Raw genomic sequence first — 27427 nt, forward strand, 5'->3', positions numbered from 1 at the left:
AACCTCCGGGACAACTTCAGCATTCAGCCTTTGATTAAGGAGCACAGTTATGCATGGATGACTTCCTCCAAGGTGCCTGGAGGTTGTGGGAAAGGCCCAGTGAGCAAGTGTGGCCTCAATCGGGGGGCCGGTCCTGCCTCACTGAATGGACTGCACAGACTTGAGCCCAGCTGAGCAAGAGGGAACTCACTGTAGATCACGTGATCAAGGCTGAACCTGATGGGACACACGTAACTCTGTGTGTGTGTATGACACACTAGTTCTTCTCCTTAAGGAACTTTTTCTTCCAAAAAATATGTGTTGAGCACAGAGAAACTAGTGTCAAACTCTGCACATTCATCATTCTGCACATTCTGGAGGTAAAACAAGTAAAGTAAGAATAATCAAAACATATTTTCTGGTGGAGGAGGACTTTGAAGAACTGCTTTACTTAGTGTTGGGGCCAGAATTAATTGATAAGGTCAAATGCAAGAACAACACATTAATCTTAGCTTGACCAGGACACTGTTGTAAAGATCGAGGCTAAGGCTGTTGGCCAGAAGCAGACTAACACAAGCTTAACAGTGCAAGGCTCTGGTGCAGGAGCTGATAAAAGGTCAGGGCTGTTTGTGCCCAGCCTCATCTCAGCACATCTGTGTTGGTGTGAGGGCTCGGACACAGACAGCCTCGTATTAAACAGTGTGATTAGTGTGGCGCCCGTATGGAAGCCTATGAGGGTGATGGGTTGGCTGCCTTTTGAAGGAGATTAATATAAGAGCGCAGGCAGGGAGGAGCACCTGCCGTCCGTCTACTCAAAGACTGGCAGAGCATGAGATCTGACGCTATCTGTGTTTGAAGTGCCGTCTTCATGCAGGGCGACCCCAGAGTGCTTTAAATGACTGAAATGCTTGGTTCCTGCTTGTGGGTTAAAGCAAAAGAGGACAGTGGAGTTCTGGTTAAGTGAGAATAAATGCAGTTTGGTGTGAAGTTGCAAACCCTACACCCTACATGTGATTTTTCCAGATATCTGCAACATGATCTCCTCTATCCCGGTCATGCCATGCAGCATTTAGGTCCTAACCTAACCTGCGCCTGTCATGGATGTCTCCCATGGGAAATCAAAAAGCTTGTAAGCAGTGCTAATGCTACAGTTTCCCACGGATACAACAAGAGCTGTACACGGCTGATACTCTCTGAGAGGTCACTGCGAATCATGTTTCTGACACTAGTGTGCTAAAATTCACTCAGTTCAGAAGCCCTGGTGTGAACAGGCTGGAAGATTTATTGTCAGTGAGTGCTTGATTTACATTTACAGTTTGAAATTTTGTCAGAAAAAAAAATGTCAACATGCTAAATCCCTGTTCTTTTCACAAGCCCCTGACAGTAGAACAAGGCCTCTGCTAATCCATTTAATATGAGAGGATCAGCCCAGTTGGACCCACCACAAGGGATAAACTGCTGCTCTGTGGGACGGAGGCTGCTCTTGTTCGCCGGCTGGAGCCGGGCCAAGGCTGGTGCCAGGAATTAATCCCAGTACAAAACGAGCGATTCCCTCATCTGACCAGGTTGGACAGTCTGGGAAGAAGGTGTGTGTTTATGTGTGTGTTTGTGGAGTCTGTTATAATAAGGGATTTTCTGACAGGTGGTTTGTTCAATATATGCCATGTGCCCCCCTGTGCTTGGCCCTGATACCCTTTATCCCCTTATACTAAGTCCTCCTGTTGTCATTATTGCCAGTTGCCTGATTTTAATTGCAATTAACGGATGATTCAAATAAAAAACAGCTTTCAAAGCTGGATAGATGATGACAGATCACAGAGAAATGACAACCTCTGAACATGTGGCGTGCTCAATATATGCCACGTGCAGAGGTGGGGAGTAAGCTAATGCATTACACGTGAGTAAAAAGTAGTTTTCTTGAAGTGATATTTTGGATTATGGTTGCATGAGGTACTTATTGATAATCAGCATGTAGCTACAGTAGATGGCGGTCGGCACACTCCCAGTTAGGAGCAACAGAGAGGAGCAATGTACTGCTGTGGACAGAGTCAGCAACATAAGAGCCACTTAAAAAGGTCCATCTAAAAAGAATATATTCACCACTTCACTTTGTCATCAGACAGCAAACGCAAATAAGCTGCAGTGGTTTTCAAAGTGGGAGGTGGGCTTCCCCAGAGGGCCTCCAGAGCGGTTCAGGGAGGGTTCAGTGAATGGAAGTAAAAAATTATTACATTAATCATTACATTAATTACCCAAGGGAGATCATATCAAATAGCCAAAATATGTGTGATTTGTTAAAGAAATAGTTCAGAGACTCAGTGAGGGGGATTTTTCCCAAGCTTTGTCTGAGAAGGCCCACAATCTCACACTACGAAACCCCCTGCTGTAGGTTAATTTTTTGACATTAGTCAAAGTAATGCCAACTTCAACATTAATTTTACTTTCAGAAATGCAGTACACCCTAAAAATCTATTCTTGAGTATAGATTTAACTCTTCCCACCACTGGCCATGTGGACACCCCTGCTTGGCCCTGATGCCATTTATCCTTTAATACTGATACTGTTTATCCTTTAATACTGATATCATTTATCCTTTAATACTGAGACCTCCTGTCGTCATTTAACACCAGTTCCCTAATTTTAATAGCAATTAATGGATCATGAGAGTAATCTGAGAAAACTGTCTCACAGAAATATGAGAACTTGTGGATTCATGAACATGACAGACCGGGTAGGACAACACTGAGAAAAGGAAAAACATCTCCTCCAACCTGTGTGTACATTATATTTAAGGATTGTCTGTTCAATTAATTACCAGAGTGTCTTTGATAAGTAGCCAGCATTTACTAAATTGTCTCTCGCTGTTTTCAAAGAGCAATAAAGTAATTTAACTGTCCTATAGTCACATCTGCTTCTCATTGTCACGGCTCCTTAATTTGTCTGCCCTCCCCTGTTGCTGTATATCACCCTGCTCCCTGCGGAGCTCACTCTCAGTAAACAGTAAGGAATGACTGAACTTTGCCGCTCCGTATTATAGAAACATGAACCAAAAACCACAAGTCGTAAAAACAATAAGGAAAAGGTTTAAATCTGGCAGACTGTGAAATTGAAGGGTGGTAATTAACCTTGATCCTCTGAAAATGATTAATCTTGCTAGTTGCTAATTGACCTCTGGCTGCAGAGCAAACATTAACATCCTAAATAAATACAGATGGAGTATACTGCAGAGATGATTGACCTTGAATTTCTTCACATCTGTCATTACTCTCTGTGGGGTGTCACAGGATCAGAGGGGAGTATTGTGTTAAAGCTCGGGGGACAGCAAGCATCTCAGAAATATTCGGTTCTTTCCTGATGGGGAATGTTTGCAGTGGTTTCCTTTCATGCCGCTGGGAGAAACCACAAAGCCCTGAGGCCTGGGAAGTGAGGAGGTCGCAGAGGTTTGAGTATTCCTTAAACAGATCCAGTGACAGGACGCTCTGAAGTGAGAGACCCAAGGGAGTCCCCTTCACCTATTTACCTGTGGTCACGTGGCCACCAGTCGTTTAAATTAAGGAGTCACTGAAGTCTTACTGCAGGAGCTTTTTGCTGCAATTAATGATGCACTTTTCTTTCACTTTTAAAGGAGCAATATGCAGCAATTGCATATGCAAAAAGAAGCCCAAATTGTGCATTAGACACTTTTCAATTTGGCAGACGTTCTGCATTAATTTGATCTCTAGTTGACATGAAATGGGCAAACATTAACAGTTCTTCCCATCTCAGATAAATATTTCAGGACAATATGGCTGTAGCATTGTTTTCAAAGAAGCAAGTATTACAACTTAGCATGTTTCCTTAATCTCTGATGACATATCATGGTAATTTTATCATTTATTGCAGCAAATATATTAGATTTGTCCCTTTATGACCAAAAGAGTAAAAAAGACTTTGTGATCAATTTGTTGTATTTGCAGATGTAGAGCTGTTTATCCTCCCCAAGGACTAATAACTTCTTATCATTTCTGTTCATTACCTCTTTTCGTGTGTTTTTGACATAACTTTGCTGCTTACTTATCATTTCTTATTAAGTTCCTCATAAGTAACTTCTGTAAATGTCTGATTGCTACAGACGGAGTGAGATTCAAGCCACAGATGTCTCTATCTACAGTTAGTTACATCCCATCATGGCTTTCTAACTTTTCCAGCATTTCCCCAGCATGTAGAGGGGTTGTCTTTCACTTTTTTGCACATATTTTCATAACAACATGCTTGTGATTCTTTTCCAATTATGTAACTTCCGCTAAAGTTAAGGGGGCATCCGGATTTGAACCAGAGACCTCTTGATCTGCAGTCAAATGCTCTACCACTGAGCTATACCCCCTCTCACATGTGCTTATTGTATAGATTCTCCAGAAGAACTAGTAATAAACTGTTCATAAACACAGCATTCAAAGTTGGTTGGATTTTGTGGTCAATGGTGCTCGAATCCGTTCCTGGGTCGCTAATGTGACAGCCCCCTCACAGAGCTGGCTGCAAAACTCACACAAAATGCAAAAGGCAGTGTTTGGTTTGTCTGTTCTGGGCTACTGTAGAAACATGGTGATGCAACATGGTTGACTCCGTGGAAGAAGACCCTTTGTAGGTATAGAGAGACAAAGTCACGACCTTTCTGCTGTGCCCCATGACCAAAAATTGCAAAAAATATGAAGACAAATATTTATTTTTATCCCATTTGAATTTATACATATGATGTTTGTCAAAACATTACATTACAAAACAAAAAAAGTTGCAGTTTGTTGTAGGTTTGTCGTAGTTTTATGTGAAACCGCTCAGTGAACTATGTATCTCACCTTGCCCAATATATATCATCAACTCCAACTTTGATGCCTCTTGTCATGTTATCTTACCTGAAGTGTTTTATTTGCTGTAAACTTGACTTCTACTTAAGTCTAGGAGGCATCCACATTTGAACCAGAGGCTGCTTGAGCTGCAGGCAAATGCTCCTGAACTATAATCTCTTAATGTTGCTGGTTTGTAAGCTTCAATTACCTTGTTATTAACTTCCCAGGATGCAATTTCTGTAAATGTTTGACTCCAGAATGAGTCAGATATGAGTTCTTGGCATGGCATTTCAACCATTTGAGCTTTTCACCTGCATGTAGAAGGTTTATCCTTAACTTTTCTACTCTTTCCATGCATGTAACAGTGATTATTAAGTCTTCTCCAATTATGAAATTTTTGCTAAATTCAAGGGGGCATCCGGACTTGAACCGGAGACCTCTTGATCTGCAGTCAAATGCTCTACCACTGAGCTATACCCCCCCATCATTATTTCATTGAAGGACTAAATCAAATGAAAAAAATTGTCTAAACAGAGAGGAAGTGGCAGGTCTTTCACAGCAGTTTTATCCAAATGGGCATGTTACTGTAAGAACTAGTCCCTTAGAGCTTAATGTCATGTTTTTTGACTGTTGTTGCATATCATCAAATTTAACTTAATTCACTATTGCTGTTAGCACAAAACACTGGAAGCTACTGTTGCCACTCACATCTCTCTGAAAAAAAAAAAAAAACAGGAATTACACAATGAGTGTAACACCCACATAACACTCCCTGAGTGAAACCTCAGCAGTTTCCCACCGGAGCTGCTCTCGCTGCAGCTCCGCTCTGCCTGCCGTCCCGTGAGAGTCTGACACATCAGACTGCTCTGTCATTTTCACAGTATCAGATCCCACAGCCCTATTCTTCCTCCATAATACACACAAAGATCATATCTCTGCACTCTTCATGTTCCACAACATAAAGCCCTCCCTGTAACACTGGTGAGAAAAGAGACAACAGTCATTCACAATTCAGGCCGTCCCACTAACTGCATTTATGTTTGGAGCCACAGTCGCGAGGCTGTGAAGACCAGACAAGACTGGAGTCCTCCTAATTTAATGTGTCGATCTCTTGATGTTCCCAGAACAACAAGGGACGACACAAAAGGGAGAGTGCTGGGAAGCATTAGGCTGACGGAGTGGAAGTAGGGCAGGAGCAGGGGGTGACGAGCAGGTCTGAACAGTTATGCAAATAGCTCGTGTTCGCCTGGTTATGGAGAAGAGAGTGAAAAGGGGAACAATCATGACATGGGGGGCCACTTTAAAATAGGACATCAACCACCAGCCGTGAGTTTCCTGTTTTCATTGGATCTGCAGAGTCGAGTCTTTCTCCTCTGCATCCTCGACTCAGAGCCCCGAGCTTGTTTATTTAGGCAAGAAATTCAGAGTAAACTTTATCGCTACTGATACATCCTCCAACAAATCAAAAGTCAACTATCTCCGACACGGTGATTTTACATCTACAACAAACTCTTTACATACAATGTTCTGTGATTATAGATAAAAACAAACCTGATTATCCACACCGCCTCTGCAATGGCTCACACATTCAATGTTTTTAAAGGATAACTTCAAATTTGAGCTTATTTGTTGTTTTGTGTCTAAGGCTCGTTTTACACACGACTAGTTGCCGGTTACAAAATGCATAAAACATAATTTCCATGCAGCCTGATAGTTACACAAAGCAATTCAAAAATGACCAAAGTATATACTTTTTTCAAACTGTTTTTTAAATTGATCCAGTATTGAGGAAGAACACTGCAGCTGTCAGCCATGAAACAGGCTGCAGTATAATCTAGGCAATTGCAAAAAATCAGTGTAAGAGCACTAAAAATGCTTGTTTTATCTTGGTTCATCTTTCCACTGCCCCAACAGTCACCAACTCTGGTTGAAATTAGCCTATAATTCACCAAGTTAGAAATGAAAATATTCTGTCTCGACACACATCTAACACATCTAAGTTGCACTGCGGCAGCAGAAAGACAAACCAAGACGGTTTTGGTGAGTTTTATTTTGTAATGGACTGTACAGCCATAATATTTTCAGATGTAACTTGGTGAATTAAGGGTGAGTTTTATTCCCCCACCAGTCCCCATTAGTCACTAATGCACAAAAACATGCGGAAATAGGGTCCAGGTTGAAAGATGCGTAAGTCGTCCTTTAAATAAGAAAGGACCTGATGGTGAGAGGCCACAACAAACTATTAAAAGGACTTCAATGACTCCAGTGTGATATGATCTTTGTCTGCTGGACCTCCCATTATACATCTCAGCAAGGTAGCTACAGCCTACAGACAAAAAGACACTGTGTATTGGTTAAAGCCAACACAATGAGAGGCCATTTCACAGGCCACCAACCTCTCACCTCTTAAAATTTACATTCTGATATGGAAATAACTCAAAGTTGTCAAGAGCTTTTAGGGGTCTCTTGAGTTTATTGAGCTCTTAGTGGAAATATAAACCTCACGGGTCTCCAGTAACAATGAGTAGAGAAGTCAATGCTGTTATGAGACAAGGTGACAAAAATTCTTCTGATTTAACGAGGCTGATATTTCTGAGTGACTCACACATGATTGCAAATAAAAGACGGTTTCTAGGTCTTATTATTGAATAGAAAAAATTCTGTTTAACATGTCCAGGCATGCCAGCATGTAACCTGACACGCCTCAGCTCCTAGTTGACCTTTTACAGTTAGAAAATTAACCCTGTGTTCAGTGTTGGGGGGTAGTAAACTACTTTGTACGTGTAAATTAACCATAGTTTAACTGCACTTTGAAGTATCTTGCGAGTAGTTCAACTACATTCGTATTTGCATTGTAATTCAAGAAGTTTTTTGCTCTTTGCTGCTGAACCTGCAGAAAATTATGCAATAAAAGGAAAGGAATGATTTTTTTAAATTTTACTATTGTTTCTCTATTGACTGATGGATATTGTAGACAAAACCAAAGCTGGCATTCCTTGCACTTCCTAATTACTATTTAGGTATTTTATTTATTTTTCATTTTATGTATGACTTGTGAACAAGTGCAGTTTTTGCAATAAACTTTTTTTTTTTGCTGGCATGTGATTTTTTTTGTATTGTATATTGTTGAAGTTTTGTACCATAAGTACAAATACTCAATAGTTTACAAGAACATTTTCGCTTTCTTCTTTTCTCACTTAACGTTCTTTACTTCCTCCTATGAGATGACAATACCATCAGGGGCCACAAGCCAGTTTGAGCTTGAGGCCCCTGGTTTAGGTTTTGGTTTAATTTAGAAAATAAAAATACACATGTTCTTATTTTTTACTCAAGTATTTGTCAATTATTAATAAATGACTTGTAAACTTTTAAAAAATCATTGCATAGTGAGATGCACCAGATATTTTTAAAACTTAATGGTTATAGTTAGTTTGAAAATCATCTATAGACATTATTTGGATGTCTATTATAAAGTAGCAGCTGAGAAGAACATTTGTGCAGCTTTTCTCATTGTCATTATTGATGTTTTGTTCTTTATCTCAGCTCAGGATCTGGTCTTATGCCCCCATTCTACCGGTTCATTGTGTTTACCTGAAGGAGGTCCATTCAGTCTTATGGGAACTCTCTATGCAGATCAATAAAAATGGGTCATATTTATTTGTCTCTTCAGCAGCTGAAGCATTCTCAGCCGAGGTCCTTGGAGAGCTTCCTCTAATGTTGCATGAGGAGGGAAACTGAAACCGAGTTCTGAGGAGGACGCCCGGTCCCCTGGCTCTCACTTCTGGTGTGACCTGTAATCCCATCAGAGCGAGTGTGTCCATACTGGGAAAATAAACAGGACTGAAGACTGATCCCACTGCCGGGCTCTCATCCACTGATCCTCAGTCTTATACCAGTTATATTTACTGTAGCTCTTGTTCAAACTTGGACAGAGGCATTCATGTTCATTGAGGTTAGTTGCTTTTATTTTGAAAATCAACATGTTTTAATGGTATGTAAGTTTTATGAGGGTTTATTGGCAGAAATGGATTATAACATTCATAAGTATGTTTTGATTCTACAGAATGCTGCAAGAATGAGTCTTGAAACCCAGATATGAGTTAGCATTGTAGCACTGCAGGGTTTGGGTTTTTCGTTATTTGCCTGAAATAAGATCTGTGGTTAACACAATTTTAAGTGATTTTCATGTTTTGTTCTACAGACTACAGCGGTTCTCACGGATATTCAACATCATGGTGTCAAGTCACACAACTGTAGTGTTGTTTGTTTATCGCCTAACATTAGCTTTACTTCTGATGATTGAAGATGCCTGTTGAGATGAGAAAAGTAGTGTTGGTTGCTGGGTAACAGACATAAACATTGATAGGCGATGTGAGGATAGGATGCAGTAAGATAAGATCCAAGTTAGTTAGGATTTGCTCCAAATTGGGAAAAATCTTAAATTAAATTCTTCCTATCTTAACTTGAGACTTAAAAACAAAGTTTCTGTAATATGGTCCCAGGAGATCTAAGACTCTGCTAGCTGACCTTGCACAGCAGCATCTTAGATTAAAATGTGAAGGACTGGAATTCAGTGGACGCATATTTGACTCAGTAACTAATAAACAAAAGCTCCAAAAGGCAGAAACATTCAGGGAACCATCCTGAGGAATGTTAATAAACAGACTGACTTATTTTATATTTATAAAATAAAAACAAAAGATGTGGTTTTGAGCAAATGTCTTCCATGTTGAGCCTGATCTATATACACGATGCAGAGTATCAAGTTATCTCACAGAGCCGAGTGTGCACATGTGTTTTCGGTTTCTGTGGTGCGTATCAGAGAATAAAAAGAGACGCTTAGTGATGTTTTCTGGACAGCTGTGGGACTCTGCAGTGCATGCTGGGATTCTTTACCTGCTGTCCATCCATTATATGTAATCAACCTTGTGTAAGCAAGGTCTATAAATAGCAGCTCTCTCAGATCCCCCAACATGCTGATACCATCAGTGGGAAAATCAAGCACACTGTGGTGTTTATTTGTGGGTTTGTGGGCACTCTGGTGAGGAAGTGGGCTTGTCTGAAGAAACTGGATTTAATCTCACTGGTATTTGCCTGTAAAGTCAGAGGGGGTAGCTCAAAGATGTGCTCAAAGGGGACAAGAAAGAGTTTTTCTGTTGGTGTCAGTGGAGCGAGCAGAAAGGCTGAAATAAACTGTGAACCAGGGGGGAGGTTGGAGCTAATACTCGCCATTTTAACAACTGACATTGTTTTCACGAGTCCAAAGGACCCGAAAAGGGTTTCCGAGGTGGGACGGATGCCCCGCGAGCCCAGCAGAAAGAGGCGAATGATGGAAGAAGAAAGAAGGCCACAGAGACAACCCCCTCTGCCTGGTTTCTTACACTCGCTTTTAGACGCCTTTCTAAGCACACTTATAAAAGGTGAACAAAGAGCCGTGTCAGGAGCAACAAAGCAGAGAGGTAACTTATGTCCTGTGTGTCCCAGAATTAAAAAGAATGAAACACCTGCAGTGGTAAATAAGTTTTTTTTCTCCTGCAAAAGAGTTGAAAAAACAATTCTGCTAAGACACTATGGAGTTTAACAGAGACTCAGTTGAAAATCTGTTACATACTTTAAAGTTTATCCCAAAGATGATCTTACCCAATATCTAGATTGAGATCAATATTATCTGCATTTTCAGCTGCCTTTGTAAATAATAAAAAGGAAAGATTTATCCTGGGGTATTAATAAAAGCCTTGAGACAGGGCAGTCTGGATTGAAGGATTTGGCACAAAACTTAAGGATGTCCTTCTAGATCTCTGTCTGACCAGACATTTGTTTGATATAGAGTTGTCACCAGGGCTCGAAATTCTATCAGCTATTCCAGGCTTAACAACAATTGTCCCCAAAATCACAAAAAACTCCAAGGCAAACTAACTCAGATGCGTTTTGGCATCAAGTCTTCATCAAGGAGTCAAGACAGTTTCAGCAAAAAGTTGACTTGATGCCAGAGTCTGTTTGCTTTAAGGTCTAACATGACCATGTCACGACAATAAAGGCATTTTAATTGTTTTAAAAAGAGTGACTTGGAGTTTTTTTTGTGATCTTTGTGTATATATCTCACTCTCTAACGAGCACTTCAAACAAATGCAGGAAGTGCTCCTCCCAAAGCATTATTTGAGAACCATTTTCCCTAATTGAAGGTCTTTCTTTCATTCTGCATAATAAATATAATTTAACCACAGTTTCAGTAACTCGCATCACTTTATTGGCTCGTTCTGGTCCACCATGGAGCTTCTGTTAGTTGCCTCTAAACACACGGTGTTAAAACAGTATTGAGCTATTGATGCTTTTGGCAACCTTAGTTCGATACTAAACTGTCTAAATGTGTTGGTTGCTGAGACTCGGGGGGTCATTGAGGCTCCACCAGCTGCATGTTGGTCTAAAAGGACTTCGTGTCTTTTGGTCGGCGTCCCAGCAGCACCAGACGGCACTCAGTTGTGAGAGCCAGAATTTGAATAACAAGTGTTCAGGAATGACCAACTGTTTAGAGTCCTCACAAGGTCAGCGAGGAACAATAGAGGCTGTTTCTCTGGTGAAAAGCCAGCTCACAGCACAGTTACCGTCGCTCTGTATTTTCCATTAGTTTTTATCTTTATTTAGTTTTTAATTTTTGTTTTCAGTTCAGATTAGTGTTGGTCAATTTCCAGAGAGACTTTGCTTTTTCAGTCTACTTTTTATTGTTAAAAAATGTTTAGTTTAGCTTTTTTTTATTATGCTTATGCTTGTTGTGTTGACAAATTTGACCAAACATATCTGTTTATTTTTATTTTAGCTATTCTTTTTACTCTATATCATTACACTGTATCATTTCAATCAGGTCTATTTCTGGCAAAATGTAGTTTCTTATTTTTATTTCAGTCAGTTAAGATGTTTTTTCACATCTAGTTTTAGTTTTAGTTAACTATACCTTAGTTACTAACCTTGGCTCTAGCTGGATTGAAATAGCTTCACAAGTCTGATTGTGGATTTAGATCTGGAGGATTTACAAACCTCACACGCAGAGCTGTGCGTGTGAAAGATGCAGGTGCAGGTGAAACACACCTTTCCTCATGACCACCTGCAGTCTTGTTGTCGTTGGGTCAATCTTTTACTCGTGTTATCTGTAAAAGCCAAACTGAGCTGATAGCGCAGACATTATACAGCATGACTCCTCACAAACTGCAACAGAAACTCATTCACCTGTTCTTGTCTCATAAATATGTCATTTATAATACAGCAAAAGTCTTAAAGGGATAGTTCACCCAAAAATGAAAATTCAGTCGTTAACTACTCAGCCTTTTGCTGATTGAAGGTCGGGTTTTGCTTTTCAGTCCACAAACCTAACTAATAAACAAACTAATAAAAAGTACAGTATAAAACACTAAAGCACACATTTTAGGACATTACATATACATACTAGATATGAGCACAGGTTTGTTCTTGAATTAACCAGGATTCTTAAAAGTGGTGAAAATTTTGTTTATGTTAAAGTTTGTGTGAGGTTGACCCCTCACTCCTGGGTGAAATGTACACACACACACACACACACACACGCACAGACAGAGCTGGAACCACGCCCCAGGGTGCGTCAGTGGCTGGCATGCTGCGTTCAAGGACCTCCCATGAGGCGTGGCCAGCATGGAAGCTTATATATGCCCCCTCACTCTAATTCATTCATATGTGGTTCAGCTATGCACACTGACGGACGTGTCATTTATCCTTTTGTGCTTTACTGAGGCAAAAAGCACCGTATGGACTTTGCGTAGCGGATTCGTCTAGTTTTTTTTTTAGTCTTTTTAAATTTAGGTTTAATCATGTTGAAGAATAATGGAAAGAAGACAGCTATTTCTGTAGCCAGCACAGCCTGTCTCTGCCTGCTGCTGCTCCTGGTCGCCGTGCAGCAGCATCACCGGGCTCAGGTGGAGGAGGCGGACGCGCACGGAGAGGACGCAGGGACGCGCTCCCTGCTGCAGGAGGAGCAGCAGGAGGACGCAGGAGCCAAGAAAGGATTCTCGGCGTACTTCACCAAACTGACCCGCGGCCGGAGGGAGGTGGAGAAGCCCGCACGCTCCTCTGCGTCCTCCGCCGAGCCGCCTCCAGCTGAGGACATCAGCGCGGATGACATCTTCATCGCCGTGAAGACCACCAAGAAGTTCCACCAGTCCAGGCTGAACCTGCTGCTGGACACATGGATCTCCAGAAACATGCAGCAGGTAAAGGAAAAGTTCAAAAAATTCATTTCTGATGCCATTTGTGTTTATCATTATTATTTTTTATTATTATGTCTATCAGTTGTATTTATTTGGTATCATGTCTTTTGCAAATTCTGAGCATGCACAAACTGGGAATTCAGATTTTAGGAGATGATTTGCTTGTTTGTTGGTTGATATCACTGTTGATGAACAATAAGCCAGTGTCCACATGCAGGTGATGCCTGTCACAGTGCTGCATTGTTCCCCCTGTCACCACACCGCATGAAATAGCTGCTGTTAACCGTGCTGAATTTTTCCAGCTCTGTCACTTTTTATTCTCCTCTGAGTGATGTCCCTGAGAACGCAGGGAGCAGTTTCAGGACTCCCTCTTCTCCCTTTCTCAGCCCCCCCCTCTCTCTGTCCCCACTCCTCTATTATCCCTCCTCTTGTTGGGTGTCCTTGTGAATGCCCCCGGTGCAATGGATGCTTCACAGCACCGACTCCAGCGCTGTCCCCCTTCCAGGACTAACAAAGCGTCTTTCTGAAGGGGGGAAGAAAAGCTTTTCCCAGCCCCTTGTCTCCCCTCTCTCCATGGGAACGTGGGAGCTGGGAGTCTGGGTCAAGCTTTACTGGATGGGATGGGAGAAACGGGGGCTTCGTTAAAGGGGATGCCTGGCTGGGGACAAAGGGGTGCATCTATAGGCAAGTTTGTGCTGGGAAGCAGCACGCTGAGTATGTGGCCCTGAGAACCAAGCTCTCCTTTAGAGGGTGCACACAAAGACATGCACGGCCGCAGTGTGGAGAAAGCTAGTCAAAGTGATTTTATCCTGCACCCAGAGGTGTCACATGTGCTTTTTATAAAGTCTTTTTAATTTGTCACAGGCAGGGTTTCTCTTCTTCAAAAATCTTTTATTTGAAGCAGCAGTAAAGTTTGGAGAGACGTTTCTTCTCTCAAGATGACAGGAAGATAATGTCAGACACAATCACCTGCACAGATTGTGTTAAAGGGATGGTTCAGATATTTTGAAGTGAGGTTGTATCATATAGTCAGTGCATTACTTACAGTAGATGGTGGTCGGCCTTCCCCCAGTTTGGAGAAGCAGCAAGTGAGCATAAGAGAGCAAGTGTAGACATATCATTTTAAGTGTGTGCTATATTTAGAATATTTTCACTGCTTTACTTAACCATCAGACAGACTTTTTTGACTGGAAACTGCTGTTATAGCTCCAAAGCAACCAAACTCCATTTGCAAAATCACTAATTTTACTTCACAGAATACTACCTTGATCTGTTGGTTTGTTGACTTAAGTGAATGCGAACTAGCCCTTTAAAACACCAAAAGTCACACAAGAATCTAAACAAACTCACTCATCGTGGCACTGTTAGATTAGCAACTTCCTGTTTTCTGTGAGGTAAAATTAGTGATTTCACCTGTGGAGTTTGGTTGGTTATTTGGCTCAAATAAAGGCAGTTTGGCAACAGAACAGGCGGTCTGAAAGCAAAGTAAAGTGGTGAAAAAATTCTAATATTGTGTGCATTTAAAGTGATATAGATTTGGATAGAAGTGGACCTGAATTGCTTTGCCTCTGTGTTGGTCCTCTACTCTGCTTCTCCAAACTGGGGGTGTGCTAACTGCCATCTACTGTAGGTAATACACTAACCCCACGTGAAAAAAGCCCAAACTACCCCTTTAATGTCCACATCATGTTCCTCAACAGCTGCTTATATGTGAGTAGTTGATTGGTTGTAATCACTGTCCAGGATGATGTTAGTTAACCCATCTGACAGAGTTAACAGCAGGGCTCGCAGGCAGGCAGCTGGTGGGTGGGTGCGCGGACAAAAAGGAACAGACTGAGGCCACAATGCGAGAGGGAGTTCCTGGAGGAAGGGTGACAGGTGGTCAGGAGAGATGGAACAAAGGACGGCCTTAATGCCAGCCATATGATGCTCTGAGTTTCCCACCATGTACATATGGTGCATCCTCCATGCTCAGGTCTGATTCTCACGCTCAGCTGAGGAACATCTGTGGAGTTTGGATGCTGTTTTTTTTAGACACGAGGGACAAAAGTATAATTTTTGCAAAGACTTTTTTTTTTTTTTATTTCTGCCTGTGCTGTTGCTTTTCTCCTCAGAGTGAGATCTCCTCTTCACTCGTATGCAGATGCAGCTGCTATCTGCTGCTGTTTACATGAGAACTGGGAGGGAAGATTATCTCTGTGATAGCTCTGTTGACACAATTGTGCCCTCGGCCCTCTTAATCTTTGAGCCCATTCAGAGCATAAATAGGTTTTTTTGTAAATCCAGCCAGTTAAGGTGGGAATCAGTGCTTTTGAAACAGAAAGCCTTTTTTTTTAAATCTCATCACAGTATATAACTTTTTTAGGACTGCAACTAACAATTACAAATAACATTAATGCTTAATCGGTCAATCATTTAATCGATTAGTTGTTTGGTCCATAAAATCTTAGAAAATGTGTTTCCCAAAGCCTAAAGTGATGCTCTTAAATGTCTGAAATGAAGGAACCAGAAGATATTATAAGAAAATTTTGACTTTTTTTTACTGAAAAAATACTCAAACCAATTAATCGAATATCAAAATAGTTGGCAATTAATTTAGTAATCGATTAATTGTCGTAACTCTAGTTGATGACTCATTCGATTAATTGACTATAACTTGCAGCTCTAAACTTTTTCATACACACAACTTCTTCCTGCTTTCTATTATTCCCCCATTAATCACCCTGGAACAATAAAGCTTCAGAGGAAGGTCAGAGAACAAAAGAACAGAATGGATCGCACTGGTACTTCCCGTCCCAGAGTGTTGATTTGTAAAACTGGAACCAACTTGCTGCGTTTATCAGAGCGTAAATTCATTTTGCAGCTGGCACCTACATCTTCATGATGTGCCATGCATTCCTCTCTCTCGAGAGTGTGATAATTAGCCAGCACCCAAACAATGAGCGCTTTTAGCATTTTGGAGTAGGAAAGCACAAGCATCATTCAAGAGGACAGCCTGTGCCTGTTGTTCATCCTTTCCTACTCTTTGTCCCTGCTGCAGTCCTTCTTGTGCTCTGATGTCTAAATTATTTGTCTGGTTTAAAAAAAAAAAAAAGTGCTAAAAATGCTTTGAATTGCTGGGGCGGAGGGTGGAGGTGGTTGATTGAGGGAGGGGAGCCTGATGCCTTTCCTTCCCGTGGAGCTGGAGACAGCCAGCCAGGCACCACGTTCGGCTCAGACAGGGCCGTGCCAGGCCTTCCTGTGGTCAGGAGTGCAGCCCACCCCTCCACCTCCTCTTTGCTCTCATCTCCTCACCCCTCGCCTCTTATCTCTGCTTCACACACAGCCATCTTTTCTTTTTGTTCTCTTTCTTTTCTTTTTGCTTCAAATTAGTATTCTGTGAAAGTAACTGTTCTTTTAAAGTTTCAGTTAAGAAACAAAGATGGAAAAAAAAATAAAATGGGAGGGGGGGGTCTCTTTAGTTAACTCCTGCAGCTGTATGCAAATGCTGGCAAACATATTTAGAATTTACCCAGTGGAGACTTTACCCAGCATGAAAACTCGCAGCATTGTTCTATTCAAGAGTGTTCTGGCCGTGGATGTAGCCCGGAGGTGGGGGCAGGCAGGATAGGGGGGTGAAGTGGGGGTGAATGGCCACACACGGTTTTCGATTTACTAATCAGCAGTGAGATTCCTCCCCTCTCCTCCACCCTCCCTCCCTCCCCGTCTTTCTGTCAGTGCCCTGGCAGCTCTGGCAGCTGCCTCGGTGATTAGGCTGTCTATTCAACAGGCTTTAAAGCAAACAGCGCCAGCCTCTGATCCCTCCACCAGAGAAACCACCACCCTTCCTTAAACAAATACAGGCTCATGGCTTCAGCATCGAGCTACATCTGCCCGGAGTTTGTTCCACAAACAGTTCAGACAGAAAAGAAAGAGTAGAAAGATGCTTCTTTTCATCAGTGCTGGAAAGATTACTAAAAACTGTACTCAAGTACAAGTATTGCTATATTACTGAAATATTACTCAATTATGAGTAGAAGTGCAATCAACAAGTTTTCTGTCACTGGTAAAAATGATCTAATTAAATTTTTCTTGCCTCTAGCGCAACAACCTGCAATATCCTTCCTTTATTTAAGATAGAGACACACATGTTTGGAAGACTTTGTGCATAAGTTGATGCTTTTTTTCAAGAATAAATTGGTGTTAGGACTCAAATTAGAAATAAATTACTTAATAATGTTGCAGTTTTTTGCAGTGCAGACAAAAAAATTTGGCTCATATATTTGTACAGGAAATATGATTTGTGTGACTGCAACTAAATTGCAGTTTTTTTGAAAAAGGAAAAATGTTTGTGAAAATAGCATTATAATGACAGACCGCAGTGCTGCAGAGATGTCCTGACCTAAAAGTCTTGTTCTCCAGATGTAAGAAAATGTTTGTTTGGTACAGACCCCAACAAATGTCACAGCATCTTGATTTTAATAGTTTTCTTAGTTAGTTTTTCAGTAAAAATGAAAATCTTGATGCAAAAGTGATTATTCCCACTAATCTTATCACATATTGTAATTGCAATTTCAGTTAAAATAAATGCAATAGGACTTTTTTTTTGTCTTGAACATGGCAACATTTATTGAAGTACAAGAACCCCCAAAAATCACTGAATTACAGTAATTTGAGTAGTTGTAATTAGTTACTTCCACACCTGCTTTTCATTCAAGTAAAGCCTGTTTGTCGATGCAGTTAAAAAAAAAAATCGTGCAAGAATGTGGCTTCTCCTCGTGCTCTATCAGTGAGGGTTAAGGCACCGCGACCTGGCGTGTAGAGACACGTGGCGTAGATAAGGTAGCGTGATGTTCGGCAGGTGCTGCCTCACCTGAGGTGAAGTGTAAACAGACCACTGGCGGTTACAAAGCCTTTTCATCATCATCACTATTCAGCAGCAGCAGCCTGCACCTGCTCAGCGTGAGCCATCATAAAGAGGAGTCTAATCTTCCTCTGCTCCATTTTAAAGTCTTTAAAGTTCCCGTCAGGTGCCCTTTGTTGTTAACTCCCTTTATGAGTAACTGCTACATTTAACAAGCGCCTGCCTGAGGTCTCGTGGTTTGATTCCCGAGTGCGTCAGTCAGAGGGTTGTGTTGGTGGTTTGTCAGATCTGTATGCTGCTGCTGAAGGCCGGCAGCAGGTCCAGCAGAGTGAAGGGGGCTCAGCCGGGGGATGGGATCCATGAATGGGGTGTGCGTGGGGGCGGACAGTCTGCCTCCTGCTTTGTTCTATGTCTGGGATGCTTCGGGGCGGCGGCATAGTTGCCATGGAGAGAGTGAAACGTGGGACAAAGGGCCTTTATTAGAGCCGGGGGTTGTTTAACTCAATGTGTTTTCCACTGCATAAAAGACATGTTGATTGATGCTAATCACACCGGGCTGGATGTGAGGAGGAGGAAGGACTTTGGACACTGTTGATCGTGTGACCACTCCACATGATCATCCAAAGTTGCTTTTGATTTAATGTATGTAAGAGCAAGTCCACTTATCTGTGATGTCCCTTGTTTATTTGCAGACCTACATCTTCACAGACGGAGAAGACGAGGACCTAAAAAAGAAAATTGGTGAGTTTTATGAGGGGGATCTCATGTTGGGAACAGAGAGGCACATTGATAATTCATGGAAAAAGCAAATCATATGTTAAAGCTAATAAAAAGTCCGCTCGGAGCTTTTTGCGTCTGAAAAAAATGGTATTCAGGCACATAGAGCCTCTATTGATCGAGTTATCTTTAATTAAAGATCCGCCTGTTTCTTTCATTGTTGCCACAGGGAGTCATGCAATCAACACCAACTGCTCTGCAGCTCACAGCCGACAAGCTCTGTCTTGCAAGATGGCAGTGGAATATGACAAGTTCATAGAGTCGGGGAAAAAGTAAGTATGACTTTGATATTGATTTTAGACCCTTTATTAGACCCTTAGTAGACTTAATAAAATCTAATAACGGTTATTAGTTTGAACATTGGGGTCTAATAAGTCTTCTGTCTCTGCCTCTCAGGTGGTTCTGTCATGTGGACGATGATAACTACGTGAATGTTCGGACTTTGGTGAAGTTCCTGTCCCAGTATCCCCACACCCAGGACATGTACCTGGGTAAACCCAGTCTGGACCGGCCCATTGAGGCCACGGAGAGGCTGGGGGACAACAAGATGGTACGTAGAGGAGTCTCGTGTTTAGTGCATCATATAGTCCGGATCAAACAGGCTATAACTGTCAGATAGTTCTGTGTGTTAACAAAGTTTTTCCGTGTCCTCATAGAAACCAGTCAACTTCTGGTTTGCTACTGGTGGAGCAGGCTTCTGTGTGAGCCGTGGCCTGGCACTGAAGATGAGCCCATGGGCCAGGTGAGCTACACATATTATCAGTGCACGCATCCTGTGTTATTACTGTAAGATATGATAAGATAATCAGTGTCACAGCAGCAAAGTGGAGCTAAATAGAAAGAAGCATCAGTGAGAGGAAATATAAAAATAGTAACAATATAAACAAGGGGGAGAATAAAAAATAGGAACAATATAAACAGACCCAACAGTTGAATTTGCACCATTGCACATCAGAAATATAGTTATTGCACAGTCGAAATGATAATACACCTCAGTATTGAAGAGGAAAGCAGCAAAAATGGGGAAATTTGGGAAATATACTTGCTTGCTTCATCGACTCTGACCAGGCGCCTGTCTATGTTTTTGTCTTTCCAGTGGCGGTCACTTCATGAACACGGCAGAGAAGATTCGCCTGCCCGACGACTGCACCATCGGCTACATCATTGAGTCAGTGCTGGGGGTTCCTCTGACCCGCAGCAACCTGTTTCACTCCCACCTGGAGAACCTGCAACAAGTGTCAAGATCTGAGATACACAAGCAGGTGAGAGGTTCATAAAAAAACATTAGCTTTTGGTTGAGCGAACCAGAGCGATGCTAACTTAGAGTGTCTTTTCTATGGTGCTCATGCTTATGTTGTATTTTATCCTCCAGATCACTCTCAGTTATGGGATGTTTGAAAACAAGAGCAACATCATCAATTTGAAAGGAGCTTTCCCTGTGGAGGAGGATCCATCAAGGTGAGAGACTGTTCTGCATCTGAAGGGATAGTTTAGATTATTTGAAGTTAGTTTATTTGACCTATTTATCCATAGTCAGTGTGGTGTATATATATGTTTAGAATATTTTTACTACTTTACCTTTCCATCAAAGGCCTTTTCTGACATGAAACCACCATTATATAAGCCAAATATTCGCTTTCTCCAAGCCAACCAGCAACTCCTGTATTCTGAGAAATAAAATGACTGTTTTTGCTAAAAGATTCTGGTGGTTTTGGAGAAATAATCAGAACTATCCCTTTAATGTTATGACACAGATTTCATCTCAGTTTCATCACTTTTCAGCGAAGCTAACTCCAACCCTCTCATCTCTGTCTTCCAGGTTCAAGTCTGTGCACTGTCTCCTGTACCCAGACACCCCCTGGTGTCCCCCCCAGGTTGCCTTTTAGGGCGACCGCTCCTTTCTCATCCTCGTCCCCGTCGTGCCTCGGTATCTGAAAGGCTCGTGGGGACCAGTGTTTGGTATTAGACCGTGCGGCTGCTGTATTCTTGCTGCAGTTGTGTGCGGTCTTTAATAGTTTTACTGGGCTGCTGTGCGGCCCGCCTCGGGACTGTTCTTTTCCTGTCCGGAGCCAGGATCCCGTCCCATAATGCTCGGGATGGAGGACTCCGGCTGTCGGCAGGAAGTAGCTTTCAGCGTTAAGCTTTGCAGGCAATCAGTTGAGCTTTGTGATGTATATGTTGCTTGTAAATGTATCTGCAATTCTCATAGAATGTATTGTCATTATATTTACGCCTTTTTGCCAGCTTTACATCAACATTTATTGTGTTTTAGCTTTTAAAAAATGCAAAGCCACGCAGGACTTTGCTTGTAGGCTTTTATCGCTTATAATTGGCTTATTTGTTCAGATCTTTTAACTCTGATGACTCCGGACAAACGCGCTAATATGAAGATATAGTTGTGCTTTTTAAGTTAACAGTGTTATTTCTCCCACAAGCTGAGCTGGCAGTAGGCAGATCTCCAAATGCATCTTTACCTAATGTGGTGACCTAATCTGAAGTATGTCAGGACAAAAGCACTTTTTGATATTTTATGGTGAACTGACCTAAGTTACATCCTTTAAATGACATGCTTCAGATTTGTGTCCAAACTAACAAAAAAAAAGAGAAAATAACCCCTCAAAATCTCAATATCTATTCATTCTTATGTATTCAATAACACTCCTTGCATTTGTTACAATCAGGGAAAATAATGAGTGGAAGAGATTTTGATTTTGGGGTTACAATCATCTTTTGAAAAGTTTTCTTTTTGTTTGTTTAAAAATTGCACAGCTGAGTTTCAAATTGAGCTGATGTTTGCTCCTGGGAAGATGCTCACCTCACGAGGTTCAACAGCGGAGAATTAGCTCGGATGAAAGCCATTTTAGACGAGAACGGTCTAAATAATAACCACATGTATAATCTGAGCCACAGTCTATGAATAGTTTGCACAAAAAGACTGATGTGCCTCTGTGTTGTTATTATTATTAACATAAATGTTCTTTATTTACACAAAATACTGGCTGGTTACTGTTGAGGCCTGTGAGGTGAGGACTTAACAAGAGCAACATCAGTGTTTCCACATGGAGGTGTTTGTTCCCTCTGTGTTTTCTCTCACCCATATTGGGTTACACTGTATACATCTTGATTACAGTATTGTGTACTGTGCCTTTGTTTAAATTAGTAGTGATTGTATGTAATGTTTAGAATGTAATTTCCCCTTTGTGGTTTACATATGCTTTTAATGACCCGGACATGATTTTTGTACCGCTTTGAACTGTGTTAAATGACTGTGGTGTTTATTCTCCAGTATCTGGAGCGTTCAAACAGTTCATTCCCAATACTGGCTTCTCAGGGATTATGAGCTGATCCTGGTATTAACTACCATGGGACCCACAGTGGGACCTTAAACTCTGAATAAAAGTGCATAACCACTGAGAAACTTCACATATTTGGTCATGTTTTTGTTTTGGCTGTCTGATGTTTGAAGTAATCACTTTTTTAACGTACTTGACTGTCCTTCAGATCTGGTAGCGTGGAAACATATAGACAGGCTTTCAAATAATATAATAAACATTTAGCAACCAGAGTTTCATGCCACGGATACCAGAAGAAACTTGTAGAGAGAAGATGTTGACCACAAAGATACTGATGTATGAGACAATCAGTGCTGGAAAGTAATAAGTGCTTGTGTCCAATTTTAGGCTTAAGTATTTCCATATCATGCTACTCCGTGTATTTGTTTCAGTGGGAAATATTGTACATTAAACAGAACCTTTTTTAGTTATTTCTTCTCTAAACTTCTCATATGGTTTCATTTAAATAACTGAGGCTCAAAAAAGTAAAATGAATGCATCAGTAAACTAAAATAAACGAGATCTCTAGAAATGAATACAGATTTGTGCAGCAGGACTTTCTGCTTTATTCTCTCCTGCCTCATATTTCATATTATGACCAAACCCTCAGCTGGAAACCACTGGACTGAAATGCCTTGCTGCGAAATAATTAAAACGTTTCGGGAAATATGACTGTTGGCTTTTGAGATGAGAAGGGCAGGCAACTTATAGCTTAGCTTAAAGACTGAAAATGGGGAGGAAACAGCGAGCCTGGCTCTGTCCAAACGTAGCAAAGTCTACAAGCACCTCCAAAGATCACTAATTATTATGTTATATATCCTTAATCTGTTAAGAAATGACAGTTTGCAGCTTTACAGGGTGTTATATAACCAGAAAATTAATATGGCAAACTTTTGCTTATGTAAAATTAGCAAAAAGTATCAGTGTAAAATCAGTGGTAGACAGTAACTAAGTATATTTTCTCAAGTACTGCAAGTAGTTACTCATGAGTATGTATTGAGTATAAGTAGCTATTTGTAGGCTATTTTAAGATATTCCACAACTATAGCTACTAATTATTTTGCTGATCAAGGTTTTAAAACGCAATGCATTATTATCATACAGCAGACTAAAGCTGTACAGGTAAAATTAGCTCCACACAGCGCTCACATGTTAATGCATCAGTCCAATGATATTATGTTTGGACTTTAACTTGTAGTGACTATTTTTACACGGTGGTGTTGCTGCTTGGATCTCAATACTTCCGACACTGATTGTGATGAATGGTCCCATTCACAGTGCTCTCAAATACGCAACAAATTTTGGTTTTAAAAAAGCTGCCAAAGAGGATTTTACACTGTCAAGAATCAAATTCTGACAAAAAGACAGAATACTTGCATTTTTTTCTAATTATCGGTATAAAATACAATTTAAAAAACATCAGACGTGCTGGTTGAACTCTGGCAGACACAGAGATGAAGATCCATCACCAAAGCCTCACATGGGAGACAAATTACTCGGAGCAAACACCCCCAACCACAAACCATAATCACAGCTTTGGCTTCCAGAAACGTATAGTGGGAAAAACGGCAGTCTTTTATGTGTCTAAATCTCATGTTCAAACAGACATGAGTCATTCTGCACCCTCTGTCCTCTCTCAGTCGACTCGTGAAATGTTTCCAATAAATCTGTACAGAAGTTTCAAATCATACAGTGTATGAAATAGAACAACCAAAGCTTTTTGATTGGTAGCTTTAAAGCATTTGTTCAGTTCAAATGGTTGATCAGTTTCACTCAGACGGCTGCTAACGAGAGGAAGAGACAGATCCCTCCTCTGGCACTGCACCCATGGGAAAAAGAGGGCATGTGGCTTAAGTTTAAAACTCTTGTATTATTAAATTGGCAAGCTGTGAATGTGCAAACAGTAATCGGATCAGCTGCAGTTTGATCTTTTCCTACAAAAGAGGAAGGTTTTTAGGTAAATAAATCTTTAGTGTGTCGCTCTAATCTGTCTCTGAGCTCAAACTCTCAAAACTGTCACCTGTGTGCAACATTTTTAAATCATAACTGAAGAGACGCGTACATCATACAGATATTCAAATCATCTAACAGTACGCTCAGAGAAATAAAGGTGATAACTAGAACCATAAAGGGTTCTTTGGCTTATCCCCATGGGAGAACCATTTTTTGGTTCCTGCATAAACCCTTTCTAAAGATTCCACTTGGAAGCCTTTCAGAGAGTCCTACCTAGAATCCAACACAAAGGGTTATACCTAGAACCATCCGTGAAAGGTTCCACCCAGAAACTAGAACCCTCCCTGAGGATTCTGTCGAGAACCTTTCTACCGAAAAGGGTTCTTAATGGAACCCTTAATCTTTACAAAGAACACTTTCTTCAAAAAATGGGTTTCTTTGAAAGCAAAGTTTGTAAAGGACTTAGAACCCCTTCAGAGGGTTCTACCTAAAACCCAACACAAAGTTTTATACTTAGAATCATCTGTGAAAGGTTTCCCACAAAACAGCCAATGAGAGGTTTTACATCACATTGTTCTATGGTTTTACCCAGAACCTTCTCTGCTGACAACCCTTTAATATTCCAAATATTTCATCTAGAACCCAGTCTTTTATATTGCAGAAGGAACCCTTGATGGAAAACTTCTTCAATGATTTCAAGAATCAAAACTTTTACTTTCAAAAGTTTTCATTCTTCAGGCTTACAAAGAACCTTTGATGAACCTTTTCTTCAACAAAGGGTTCTCCAGGGGCAAATGGTTCTGGGTAGAACCTCAGAACATCAGGACCAACCTTAAGCCTTATTTGTAAGAATGCAAGAAGTCTGCCTCTGCAGTACCGCAGTGAGAGGAGATAAAGTGTGTGCATGAGATTTAAATTTGCCTGAAGGCATTTCCTCCAGCTCATCTGTAATCCCTCTGCATCACTGATCCTTCACACATACCAGTCTGTCACATCTGTGAGAAACTTTGAATGAACGGCAGTTGTTACGTTGATTACTGTCCTTCGCCGGTTTTCCATTGTTTATCTTTTCCTTAACGTTTGCTGTTGCAATTATGTCTGTTCCCATACATACCAGCAGCTGCAGAATAATAAATACGGTCAGACCGAGCTCTTAAGCGAACGCTGTTAGAATTTCAATTCACACCCTGAGCTGAGGCCAAGATTTCAGCCTCACACAGGGAGACAGTTAGGACAGAGGACAGAGAGAAGGACACACTTGAGGACACTGTAGGCAAAATATTCTTATTTTCATGCACTGATCAATTTTAAGATTTTGGGCTGTTTTGCTTCCGCAAGATGTCTTCTGCAGACAAGAAAGAAAACATCCAAAATACCAGAGGTGGGAAGTGATGAAGTACAAAACCTTTGTCATTGTACTGTCTTACATCTACCAAGACCAGTTTCAACCTAAATGGATGGGACAATAACACACAGAAAAAAATATCACTTGGTTTACCTATCAGTGCATATCATGCATGACAGATGTAACAATGCAAAACAGAGAAGAGAGGGGTAGTAAAACTGAGGAGAAAAGATGAGATTCAGTTAGCTTTGCTCAGAAACAACTACTAGAAATGTGCTTAGGGGCGATTTTTTACTTTAATACTTTGAGCACATTTCAGAGCCTGTACTTTTTCACCTTTACTTGAGTAAAGCTGTTAAATCAGTACTTCTGATTTAGCCTTTTTTTACACAAGTAAACTTTTGCCACTTCTTCTAAATACACAAATTTCTGTTCTAGAAATATTTTAACTAGTGCATTAGATAAAGCATCATTTGCATGTTTAAATGTAACATTTCAGAATCCTGTAATACAGAAAACAAACTGTCTTAATGTAAGTAAACTGTCATGATGATGACAGCGGTATCTTCTGATCTACTTCATCACCAGAAGCCAAACAAGCTAATTTTCCAAGATGTTGAACTATGAAAGTAAGATTTTAAATGGAGTATGTAAACATTGCATGGACTTACATTGCAGTATCATTGCTTCTACTCTTCAATTCTGCCCTGCAAAGCCAAAATGCACTGTGCCGTTAAATGTGAAATTAAAAAGTCACACAGCTAAAAAACAAACAGAACTGTCTGCTACACATCTAGCTAAAGCAAGAGGGTCAAACCCTGTTTTTACCAGCCCTGACTGAAGCCCTGTAACTGTTAGGAGAGCTAACATCTTGGTGATTTAGTTTGTTGACCCACGTAAGTAAAGCAGAGGTTGAATGTAGTCAAGGAGAATAAAAAAGGTAAAACTGTCCTGCTAAAAACCTGAACGAGCCAAATGTTAACGCAGGTGTAACGTCATTCAGTTCCTGGCAGCGGGAAGATTTGAGTGATGCTGTTTTGCATATATATGGTGTGGCAACAGGTGAGAGATTACAAGAACACAAACATCCAACTGCAGACCTCCACCGCTGGTCGACCGCCCAACTGACTTATGACTGGAGGCTGCTGATGATAATCTCCCGCCGATAAAGGATCTGCTATCCACAATGTCGATCATGTTCTGTTTACAAAACACAGAAGTCCCGCATGACTTGTGTCTGTCTGAGTTTGTGTCACACTTGAGGGAAAATGCAGCTTCTCTGCTCACCCATGTTTTTTTTTTACCCCAGGGAGCAATCAAATAAAAAAACATGACGTGTCCTGTCTGTCACCCCCGTCTAATGAGCCGACAGCCTGAGCTGAAAGACGTTAGGAGGTTTATTACTGTTGTGACTTGTCATCACCCATTTCTGAACAAGAAAGATTTCTAATTATAAATGCCACAATAGGATATTCTTTATATCATGCTGTCATTACAACTGAATTTGTTTATCCAAATATGAAAATGAAAAAGTGTTTTTGTCCTACCAGAGTAAGGAGGTTACAGGCTTGACTCATGTCTGTGTATGAAGTCTGACACAATATGACTACAGAGACAAAAAACAACAAGGTAATGTAAAACAGCTATAAGGACACCAAACAGTATGCAAAAAAAAAAAAGAGTAAAAAACATCAGTTGACTAAAGAGACACAAAACAGCCAGAAAGAGACAAAATGACTACAAGGTAATAAGACGCAAAAAGACTAAAAAAAAGACATTAAATAACAAAAGAGGCACAAAATGACTACAAAGAGACAAAACAACTACAAGGTGATCCAAGACAAAAGACTAAAATCAATTAAATGACTAATGAGACAAAAAAGAAAAAAAAGTCTACTAAGAGACACAAAACAACTATAAGGTGACACAAAACAAGATGCAAAAAGACCGAAAACAGAAAAAAAGGAAATCCAAATTGACTAAAAGACATACAACTAAACAGACAAAAAATGCAAAATGTATAACTTATATATAATAAAATATAAGAATATCTTTAAACAGTGGATTTTGAGGCTTCACACGTCTTATAGATGACATGCTTTGAGGCCTGTTTACTTAATGTTTTGTTTTTGAGTCAAACAAAC

General features: G+C 40.7%; 1 protein-coding gene and 2 non-coding genes across 3 annotated transcripts; 1 reads left to right on the forward strand and 2 right to left on the reverse strand.

Annotated features, from left to right (window-relative positions):
- Window positions 1-4270: 4270 nt before the first annotated feature.
- Window positions 4271-4342, reverse strand: trnac-gca (transfer RNA cysteine (anticodon GCA)). The gene has a single exon. It is a non-coding gene; the product is annotated as a tRNA-Cys (tRNA).
- Window positions 4343-5211: 869 nt separating this feature from the next.
- On the reverse strand, window positions 5212-5283 carry trnac-gca (transfer RNA cysteine (anticodon GCA)). Its single transcript has one exon. It is a non-coding gene; the product is annotated as a tRNA-Cys (tRNA).
- A 7210-nt stretch (window positions 5284-12493) lies between these two features.
- Window positions 12494-22076, forward strand: lfng (LFNG O-fucosylpeptide 3-beta-N-acetylglucosaminyltransferase). The gene is made up of 8 exons (XM_084743847.1): window positions 12494-13036; window positions 18569-18617; window positions 18823-18925; window positions 19050-19203; window positions 19310-19395; window positions 19750-19915; window positions 20026-20111; window positions 20473-22076. Exons 1-8 carry the CDS (start codon window positions 12638-12640, stop codon window positions 20537-20539), a joined length of 1110 nt encoding a protein of 369 aa, XP_084599973.1. The 5' UTR covers window positions 12494-12637; the 3' UTR covers window positions 20540-22076.
- The last annotated feature ends 5351 nt before the right edge of the window (window positions 22077-27427 follow it).

The sequence above is a fragment of the Lutjanus erythropterus genome, chromosome 19 (assembly GCF_056507025.1).
Source record: "Lutjanus erythropterus isolate fLutEry1 chromosome 19, fLutEry1.hap2, whole genome shotgun sequence".
Classification (NCBI taxonomy): domain Eukaryota; kingdom Metazoa; phylum Chordata; class Actinopteri; order Lutjaniformes; family Lutjanidae; genus Lutjanus; species Lutjanus erythropterus.

Bases quoted from the DNA above. Each gene is read 5' to 3' on its own strand.
- lfng (XM_084743847.1), top strand. From the start codon at position 12,638: ATGTTGAAGAATAATGGAAAGAAGACAGCTATTTCTGTAGCCAGCACA. The intron at 18,618-18,822 runs GTGAGTTTTATG...TTGTTGCCACAG, and splicing joins GGACCTAAAAAAGAAAATTG to GGAGTCATGCAATCAACACC. The intron at 19,204-19,309 runs GTACGTAGAGGA...GTGTCCTCATAG, and splicing joins GGCTGGGGGACAACAAGATG to AAACCAGTCAACTTCTGGTT.